At 41.9% G+C, this 10789-nt stretch overlaps 1 protein-coding gene across 1 annotated transcript; it reads right to left on the bottom strand.

Moving 5' to 3' along the window:
* Positions 1-1301: 1301 nt before the first annotated feature.
* On the bottom strand, positions 1302-9274 carry LOC133001787 (secretory carrier-associated membrane protein 1-like). The gene is made up of 9 exons (XM_061071478.1): positions 9062-9274; positions 7855-7935; positions 7572-7682; positions 6917-7028; positions 6089-6217; positions 5596-5755; positions 4757-4858; positions 4538-4655; positions 1302-3934 (listed from the first exon to the last, which is right to left on the bottom strand). The coding sequence occupies exons 1-9, from the start codon at positions 9116-9118 to the stop codon at positions 3773-3775; spliced, it is 1032 nt and encodes a 343-aa protein (XP_060927461.1). The 5' UTR covers positions 9119-9274; the 3' UTR covers positions 1302-3772.
* Positions 9275-10789: the final 1515 nt, after the last annotated feature.

Consider the following 10789-nt stretch of genomic DNA (forward strand, 5'->3'; position numbering starts at 1 on the left):
GTGAAGAGAACCACGCAAGACAAGATCTGGCTCTGGACAGAGATCCGAGACACGAAACAGTGGGAGAAAATTCAAAAAGCCTTTGATATGGATGAAGGCGAAAAAGTCCCAGTGGCTCATGGGAGATTCCGCCTCAGACTTTTTTTCAGAGCAGACCTCCTTAGTCTTGGAGATTCAGAGCATTCCTGTTCCCTATTAGCACCTGATGTCGTGCTTTGCACTTAACCCCTGAGCTCATTTCACATTGCTACACAAGTCGCTGTAGATCTGATATGATTCATATGATGCTGTGCTTTTTCTCCATTGTAGATGAGATGTGCAATAATTGAACTGTAGTGTGTTTGGCTGCGGGAGCGATTGGGCCGAGAGATGAAATCACGACATGGTTTTGTATCGAGAAGCAAGTCTCTGGGTTTTAATGATTGTCCGCTGTTTTTGTTACATTAACAAAAGAGTGACGGCATCTGTGGAACGTTGTGAGGCTGCATGTACGAGAGGTTGATGTGTGTGATTAGAGACAGTCTGTACTCAAATAAACCAGGCCTCCTCCTGTACATCTGTGTGGTGAGTGTGTGTCTTCTTTACCTTCACCGAGGAGGTTGTGTCTTCATTTCTGTGTTTCCTGTTTTTCTCTCAGCAGGGTTTACACAAAAACTACTGAGGTGATGTCATGACTCAAGGAAGAATCAAGCGGACCTAAAGCTTCTTTAACGTGGGACGAAATCGGATGTTAACCTCGTGCTCTACAAGCACTGTTCTAGGTTTCTACTACTACTGCTTAGTTATTCTGAACTGACACTTAAAGATAGAAGTTTGGTTGGAAAACACTGGCGTTTACTTGTCAGTGTTAATTGATCAATTTCAGCAATTTTTTTAAATACACCTGAGTTTTAATTCATCAATCCTCTTAAAACTGCTCAAATATATTTTAGAACAAAGGTAGCACCAGCGAACATACGGCTGGGTGATGTGGCCGAAAATGACATCAAGATAAAAATGTTAATATCAGTGAAAAACACTGTAAATTAAACGTTTTCTTTTTGAGCAGATAAAGTCTTTATACAAAGTGAAACAGTTAACAAATCTGAGGTTGATCAGTTTTGTGTTATATCTCTGTACAATGCATTAGCAATATATCAATATGTATTCAACCTTTGATATATTGCTATTTGTAAAACTTTTATAGCAATAATTATTGATATTGTTTTATCTTTTGGTTGTTGAAATTGCAAGCCTTGATTTTAGTTTTTTCTGAACAACAAACATTTCTTTGAAATTTTATTTCATGTTAATACCATAAATATACAAAACTCAAACTATTTCACATGCGACAAAGGCCAGACGAGAGTGCATTACATTTTCTTTTTACAAGTGACTGACAATGGGGATCAAATTTTCAACTTTACAAAATATACAAGTGTCCCTTTTGAATGAGTTTCTTCTCTGATTCAGTGAAATAATGTGTCAGCAAACTTCAAACACGTTCTGTACTGCGGACCAGCTCGCCAAATACATCAACTACTCACCCACATAGGCAATGGCTTCATTTAACAACTGCTTAAAACTATAGATACATGGAAATCATGTGTGTAGCAAAGATAAGTTGTGTTAATACCTCAAGGTAAAACATGGCAAGGGAACACGTTACAAACAGAGATTTAAAAACAAATCTAAATGGACATTTGGTTGATCTCTCACAGCTTTTCAGGAATTAGAATAACACTTGAGGGAGATTTCTTCTTTCTATCAAACCAGTCATACACACATCCTCATCCACACGAGCACAACTCCTTCAGGATCAAGTTGCAAGGTCGTTAAACACTATCTAGCTTATGCTACGGTGATGTCATTAATAAAAAATAAAATACACACACAAACATAATACATAATGTAAAATCAAACCAAACAGGAACAACTTAAATTACACCATAAATAAAAACATGTTTTGTCTTTCGCACTAGGTTTAACGCAAAACAAGAAATGTGCAATGAGTTTAAAACAAAAATATTTCGAACACAAAATGCTGCCAAGACGTTTTCTTGCTTTGTCATGACGAGTTATTGATCTTAATCTGCACATTTGCAATGTGGTAACAGCAGCACCAGTCACCAATCATGTACGTCTTCACACTCACCACGACGATGAGAGATACACGTATGTAACCCGCAACCATACTTCATGAGTCGTCTCTACAGCTTAGTGCTGAAAAACACTGTTATTATTGTATATAAATTAACATATCTTAGTGATATCAATGTGTCACGTCCAGTTCTCTCTTATCTTAATGTTCTTAATGGCTGAGACACTTCTGAGGCCAGTACTGATGGGAAAATCAGTGCACTGGCTTTGTCTGTAAAAATGCAAACAGACTGTTAGTGTACATATTATCAGCAACAGTGTTTTTACTGGTTCGTGTATTTAGGATAATCTCAGGAAAAGAATAACTTCATCACTGTCCAGGTAGTGTTCAGTGGGAAAAGCCAGGTTCCTTCTCTCAGTTATCACTTTGTACGTTATTATGCGTCCTTTTCAACAGGAGGCCGCGACCGAGCAGCTCTCCAGACTCATAGCGCCGTTAGTGTGAAGGGCTGGAGAAACAACTGAGGGGGGGGCACACGATTAATGCCACGCACACGTAAAAGGAAACGCAATTATTCCTCAGGTGTTCTCCCCCCTTTTAATGCACGAGAGCACCGGACTGAAGGTTTCTGGTGAGAACTGGTGACCTCTACTGACCTGGGTGTTCAGTGCGTCTCCACGAATAGATCCAAACATCGTCAATCAGTCAAACAGCCACTGGGACAGAACTCTGCAGCTCGCTTCTCACAGGAACTGGTGGGAAAAACACAAGTAGACGTTCCCCTGATCCAGAGGAGGGAGCGACTTCTACCTTCAGGGTGCTTGATATGCACGTCGTTTAAATGCTGTCAGATCTTAGTTAGCACCAGAGATTCCGACCCCCCCCCGGTCAAATAAAATCGGACAGAGAGGAAAGATTTCACCTGACAGGTGTCCCTGGAGTTCTGATGGGGGCAGGTCCTTAAGGAAGGACATACACACATACTCCTATAATAATTAAGTTCTACCATAACGAGAAGGGTATTGTCTGACAGATGAAGCACTGATAGAGTTAAAGGTATATTCAAATGTCACACCTTCATGTTCAAGCACCGGAGTGATCATGAAAAGCCACAATTTTCTCCTTTCAAGTGATGTAAAGATTCACACGCAGCTGCAGCCAATCCAACATATACTGTACTTTCAGTATCTGACCAAGAAAAACAAAACTGTGCAAAACACAATGAGCGGATTATCACTTTTCATGACTCTCTGCTGTATTAAAAAATAACCAGGCAGGAAGCTGTTTAGATGTCGTCACCATGACAACAATAAGGAATGCTAGAACTGTCTTGTCCGGATGCACTATCATCAGCAGACAGAGGAGGACAGAGGAGCAGGAAGAGGAGTGAGATGAGAGAGTGAGATGGAATCCCACACACTCAGAACCCACCTCGAGTCAGTACGTGGACGTTTCAAAGGGATGTGAGCAGCCTGACTGAAAAGCAGACAGGGCGGATGTAGAGGAGTTTTCACTGATAAATGAGGATGAACAGCTCTGGACACTTGTCTGTTATTTACGTTACACTTTTCTTTAGCAACGTGTGCAGGGCATTGCAACATTCATCAATTAAAAATCAATTTGATCTGAGAACCAGCAGGGCCAGAGCTGTGCATCTCCACCTTATCACTGTGTGTGTGTGTGTGTGTGGGTTTATGGATGAGGTTTAAAGGCCCCACGAGCGGCGTTGGTTGCAGCGTTAGCGGCAGCGTTGGCGGCTGCCGTCTGAACCGTCTTGTTGGTCATGACTCCGGTCGCAAACTCCTGCTGAGCCTTCTCAAAACTGGCCCCGGTGGTCCGATAGAGAGCGTGCACCTGGAAAGAGTGGAGGAGAAAATTAGCTGGAATCAAGGACGTAGGTCAGAGAACAAACTCTGACTCTCAAATGTTCAGACAATGTACTGTATATAGTTATTGATGGCATACAAATAATATGTATCATTAAAAGTAAAGAATGTATCAGCTGCCCGACAAAATTGGCCGATAAGAGCCTTTCATAGATATATAGATATTTGGGTTTACAAAGGAAAACATAAATTTTACAGAATAACTAATGCAGAAAAGATATATTTTACATTTTTGTACATGTAAGGTCTATATATTTGATTGTGTTCTTTTCATTTACAGTTACTTATAATGAAGTTTATGATTAAACTTTAAAATATCGAGCCTCGATTGGGAGAAGGGTTTTATATCGACATCATAGGAATCAATGCCAATTTAAAAAAGAATAGATATATGTTGGCCGATATATAGGTACTGGAAATCCTTTATCGGTATCAGCATTCTCCCACAAAAAAATCCATATCGGTCGAGCTCTCGCCATTAAACTGTTTTTACCTTTCAGATTCTCACATTTGTGGTTGAGTGAATTAACCAAGTCTGATGTCATGTTGGAGTGACCTGTGATCGTGTTACCTTTTTAAACATGATGAGCGAGCCCACGGACAGTGCAGTGAACAGAGCTGAGATCAGTAACATGATGATGCCCACTGGGATGCTGGCGTTCAGACCAGTTAAAGCTGTAATCCAGCCACTGGAAGAAAAAAACACATAACAAAACACAAATGTAAAGTAACTTCATCACGCACACCACAGAAATCGAGAAGGAGGAAAAGCCCCCGACCAAATACTGACCATGTTCCCCAGCCGGTGATGCCGATAGTTTGCAGGACGTGAACTCCAAACTGACAGATGTAGACGAAGAAGAAAACAAAGAAGCGGAACGAGCTGTCACTCCTGTGGTGGGGAGAGAAAACAAGATTAGTGGGAGACAATAAGACATTTCTTTGACTTTGGCACTAATAAACATCAGTTCCCCTCTACTTTCCTCAGCCTGTGAAAGTCTTTATCCATGACTTTACATCACACTATCTTCCCGTACAGAAACGAATTATCTGGTGGTTGGTGTGGAGTTAGAGATGGAGAGGAGGATAATGACCTTTACTACATCAAGGACTAACTGCCTTTTCAAAGTCAACTGCCTACTCTTCTTTACTAACTTCAAACCTAGACGAGCAAGCCTGAAATCCTGACCAACCAGTGAGCTTATGTTCACTCATGTTTCTTGTGGGTCTGGCCCCCTCTTCTGTTCAGACTGATTCCCTCAGTCCTGAAACTTTGAGGACCAATCACAACCATTTAACTAAAATGGGTTGGGTTTAATATAACAGAGATCTAATAAATAACGAACTGGATAGTCGGTTTCCTCTAAAAGAAGAAAAGAACAACTGAATTTGCTGCATTTGTTGATATGACAGGTTTAGAGGCTGTGATTAGTTGTAGGTCTATCAAATTGCGTCCACAGGCCCTTTGGTCTTGAATCGTTACTAACGCCCCATATAAAACAGAAAGGAACTGCAGGGATCCAGAACTGTTTTAATATGTTTGGTAATGCCAGGCACATGTTTGTCTACAGAGTGGTGTGTGTTTCTTTCCACTGTTGCACAAGGCAGTGTAACTGTCCATTTGCTTACCTGAAAGCCCCGTAGAGCGGTCTGTACCAGCAGACGAAAGAACAGGGGGTAAACAGCAGGAACCAGAGCATCGCCAGGCCAAAATCGACACCACGGGACGCATCCACACAGAACCAGGCCAGGCAGCCGAACATGTTCACAAAGAGTGTGGCTGCATGGGCTGGAACAACATGAAAATCTTTAGTGTCATTAGATTCAAATACTACAGTGATTTATAATTAAAGAAATGAACAAAAATCTGTTTCTCCTCTCATGTACATTTTATAAAAGTGTAAATGTGTTTCATGGAAATACACTTGCAATAATGAGTTTAAGTTGTCAACCAATTTTACAGATGTGTGTAATGATTATATTCACTGGGTAATACTGTTCATTTATGGATGTGGCTGATGATCTGCCCTCAGAGGAAGTGCTTCTGCACCGACGCTTTGTGCTTAAGTTTGAGAAGCAACCTGAGAGTGAGGAGAAGGAGACTCCATAATGATCCACTTACAGATCCAAAGGTTGTACATGATCTTGACTGTCTTCTGGAACTCTACAGGAATGTCCACAGCAATATCATGGTAGAAACACGGGCCGACGGGGAACTTCTCTGGCAGTGGAGGCCAGTTGTTCTTACGCCCTGTGAGGAGAAAGGAAACACTGTTTGGATGATGTGTTCTGAGTAATAGTGTCAGAAGTTAATATACTATGACGCATACTAATATCAATGTGTGTGCAAGTGTTGAAACAGTTGAAAGAAACTTTCTTGCTATTAGTATAATCCAAAAAAAAAAGGTGGTCAGGTGTGAGTGAACATAAAAATGGGACTTTCTATTTTATTGCAAATAACCTGGATAGAAATTGAAATGCCCTGGATATTTGGATGACACTAATTAGGAACTTTAAATGGAAAACAACCTACTTTAAATTTGTCTTAAAACCGATGTTTTTCCCTGTTTCTAGATTCTTTCTGACCTAGGGCCACAGGGCATAAAGATCAAATATATTATACACTGTATCACACGTCTTCAGACCTCATCGTACCACTTTCCCTGCTGGAAACTAACACATTTTAGATTAGTTAACCCACATAATAAAATGAGAGATAAGGACCCCAGGTCACATACTGTATATCCGCAAAATATCAACACTTATTTCACTTACATCACAAACTGAATACTGTGCCAAAAATGTTTTCTGTGTCAACACATGTACTTTTTGAATCTCGTCCACACGGTCATTAGTCTCGGATTAATCTGTAAGGACCACTCATTCTCAGAAGGTGAATGGGAGGTGAGTGGGTGCATGAAGTGGCTGATTGAAGGTCGGACTGACTGACCTCCCGCGGCTCCGTGGGACTGCAACTCTTTCTCGCGACGATCAAGCTCCGCTGCTTTCTTCTCTAACTCCTCCTGCCTTCTCAACAACTCAGCCTGAACACGTGCTTGGTCCTAACAAAGACACAGAAAGGCACTTGAAATTCACTGCGCAGCATCTGACAGGAGTTATGATATCCAATAAGGTGAGTAATGAAAGATATTTTCCACTCAGGTAAGCTTGGGCGTGTTAGTTTGAGAAGGAAAAGAGGGGGTTAGGGTTGGAAACGCAATCAGCTCCTGCTGTCAACTCACTTGTCTTCTTCGGTTAGTAAGAAACTAGCTCTAAAATTCTACTGCAAAGGGAAAGCTACAGGTGGGGAAAAGGCTTCAAATGGATTCACACTATTCAAGACAGTGACATGAGGGGGTGCAGGAGACACCAGATGACAGACAGTACCTCATTACGCCTCTCCTGGGCCATCAGAGAACAGATGATTAGATAAAGGAAAGGTGGAAGAAAGGTGAACCAGACGTAAGACACAGAGTCTGTGTTGTGTTACAATGTAGTGAATCAAAATGCTGAGAGCATGTGAAGTTAAACTAGGCTAGAAGAGTAAAAGTTAAAAGTAAAATAGATGAAATTCCATGTGTATGAGCATGTTCTGTGTGTAGTACCTGAGTCTGTTGCTGTGAATAAGCCGGTGGCTCTTCTGTCGGCTTCATGATGGCAGGTTGTGTGTTCTGGGCAGGGGCAGGAGTCGATTTGGGGGCATTTCCAGGGGCTGCCTGTAAACCAGCAAAGACCTGCTACGTTAATATTTACACAATCAAAACACAGACACTGAATCAAAACTGTAAATCCTCTGTGACTGAGAGGTGGAGGAAGAGAGAAAGAGGGTTGTGGAAAAAGACAAATGAGGTAATTGTCTCAGAAGCACACAAACACATGCAAGCTGACCGTTCTGCCGTCTGTGAAGGGGTTATATTCCTCTAGACCACCAGGAGGGGCAGAGCGGGTCACCTGCGTCACAGAGGGATCCTACAGGGACAGAGAAGGGTTCAGGGAGGTCAACACTACAACTACAAAATCCAAAGCTGATTTTTCCTGACCAATTGTCAATGGCTTTTATGAAGAACCAAAGCTGACCACAATCAAGTTCTGATCAGTTATCATTGATTTGTTGGCAGCAGTGTGAACAGGGAGCAGGGTGGGCATGCAATGCTATATATTCTATTGGAAGGGGTCTTGACTTTGCACAGAAGAATCAGATTCTAACTACTTGGGCCTAAAGTGTGATGACATCTGAGGAACAGCCGTGTGCTCAAAACATCACCGGCAAGTAAATCCTTTAACGGGAGCTTTGCAATGTTTACTTGATCCAGCACAAACCATAAGATAGTTGTTCTGTGTGTGTGTGTGTTTGTGTGTGTGTGTGTTATTCTCAAGTTTTGAGTTGGAGGCGGCCCACCACGTGACATGAAGAACCCAAACTCTTACATTTTAACCCCACCCACCTGTGAGCACACCCTTTAAATTGAGGGGGAGGAACTCAACAGCTGATTGACCTGTGAGCAGTTGTTCTGATGTCTGCCACAGTGATGGTAACAGGAGGTGGAGGGTAAGACACTAAAACCTCTGTGCATCATGTGGAACACAGGGACTGACTGTAGTGGCACAAACAGACATGATGTTAGCCCCCCCAGCTGTGAACGTGGAAGGGAAATGGTCTTACGTGTCTAAGCAACGATGGACAAGGGGGCTTCAGTGTGTTGTGCTACGTGTCCGGGCGAAGGAAACCAAACCACTGTTGCAACACCTCTTCAACAACGAGACGTGTAAACCTCCTGCGTCCCAGCGACACGTACAAACACACAATGTACCTGCCTGATGCTAGCAGCTAGCTAGCTAACATCAGGTGTCGTCAGGTCACTATGCGTTAACACAACGTGAGACACAACGCGCCCCCGTGTGTTAGAGAGTGAATCGTAGCTTCCGTCACGACCCCGACAGTCATAGTATGTGTGAGTCACGAGACACATAACGTGGAGTGTGATTAGCAAACCGCTAGCTAGCTATCGAGCTACTAGCCAAGACAGCTAGCCGGGATGCTAACCGGCCTCAATGGGTTTCTTAGCCGGCTGGCTAGGTTAGCTAGGCTAGCTACCTGGAAGGGGTTGCTGAAGTCCGGGTCTGCGAACGGGTTGCTGTCGAAGTCGGACATGGCTGTCGCCTCTCTGGAAGCAGCTCACTGAGCGGAAGAGCCCCCCGGTTCTGCGGGGAAGGTTCGGGTCTGTCCGGTGACTTCTCTCTCCGCTGCCTCGCAGTCGTCCCCCGCCGCCGGCTGATGGAGACCCCCTCGGTTAGCACGTTAGCACGTTAGCCGGTAGCAGGGACAGAAATGGCAGAAGAGGAGAGGATGCGTGACGACGTCACCGCTTCAGCACCGCGGACAGCATGACGTCACAACAGGTACACGACCACGGATGTGATTTGATATTTCCTGTAATTCATCGATAACACAGAACATGTGATGATTAGAAATAAACACTCAGCACAGGTTCATATATTAGGGGGGGGTCAAATATGATGATGGGCCCCTGTAGACCTCCACCTCCTATCTGTTATGGAGGGGAAAATGACATAAGCACAACTAAATAAACAAATACACACAAAAAAGGTTATTTAATAATAATACAACTATTTGTACGGCACTTTTCAAAAACCAGATTACAAAGTACTTCTCAAACACAGAAACAGAAAGATTACATACACAAAGATATAAGAAATCTCGATAAAAATATGTCTATAAAAGAAGACAATGAGGGAGCTTCCCAGTCTGATTCCCAGTGGAAGATTATTCCATAGTCCTGGAGCCCTTACAGATTAAGCTCCACCAGTGTCACTCCTCCCCCTGGGAACCAAGAGCAACAGATGACCTGCAGATCTAAGATTAGGAGCAGGTATCTACGGGATTAGAAGGTCAGTGATTTAAGAGGGGGTAAGAGATTTAAAAACTAGCAATAAAATGTGAATCAATTCTGAGAGTGACACGTAGCCAGCGCAATGAGGCAAGATTGGGGATAATGTGTTCATACTTTTGAGTTTTTGTAAGAACTCTTGCTGCCAAATTTTGAGCAAGTCGGAGACGGTTGATGGATTTCTGGGGCAGGTATTTCTACAATTCTACCTTTTATTTATTTATGTAATTCAATCATCAATACACTGATGATGACATTGCAGTGATAATACATGATATAAGTACAAATCAAGACATAAATTATTAATTTAATACATAAAACAAATACAGTTTTATCACCAGGACGATTTCTGTAATTCTTCTTTTCTGTTTATTCTTTATTTTATTTTCACATTTATTTGTTTATTCATGCATTTCAACATTTCTGCATTTATTTGTTTATTCTTGTCATTTTGTTGTCCTTCATATTCCTCCACCTTCTGTGTTTATGTAGCAATATTGCCTTTATATTTCCATCAATACAGTGCACACAACAGTTCATGGCAGCTAGAGCCACAACACACTACTGCCTGTTCTCGTCTTTTCTGTCTGAGTTTAATATTCTATTTTTACTGTTACAAATTCTGAAATGCTGTTATGCAAATCAACCAAAAATAAACACCCAGTGTTTGTATTCCAGGCTTGTAAACCTGGTTATTTTTAAAAATAAATATGCAATTTCCGGTCAGCATGTGGATATAATTTATTTCTACAAATTTATATTCTATCACCCAGAAACACAATTAAAATTAAAAAAACACCCTCCTGTTCTTTAAGACTAACTGATTCAGAATTATTTACCAGGTCTATACTGAATGTTTACCACACAGCATTTGAGCTCTTGACAGACAAATACCACATCAATCTCCTCTTTGT

This window comes from Limanda limanda, chromosome 5 (genome assembly GCF_963576545.1).
Source record: "Limanda limanda chromosome 5, fLimLim1.1, whole genome shotgun sequence".
In the NCBI taxonomy this organism is placed as follows: domain Eukaryota; kingdom Metazoa; phylum Chordata; class Actinopteri; order Pleuronectiformes; family Pleuronectidae; genus Limanda; species Limanda limanda.

Coding starts and splice junctions, on each gene's coding strand:
- LOC133001787 (XM_061071478.1), bottom strand. CDS start 9,118: ATGTCCGACTTCGACAGCAACCCGTTCGCAGACCCGGACTTCAGCAAC. Junction 7,683..7,854: donor CCTTCACAGACGGCAGAACG/GTCAGCTTGCAT, acceptor GCTGGTTTACAG/GCAGCCCCTGGAAATGCCCC. Junction 6,218..6,916: donor GTCCCACGGAGCCGCGGGAG/GTCAGTCAGTCC, acceptor TTCTCCTCACAG/GGCGTAAGAACAACTGGCCT.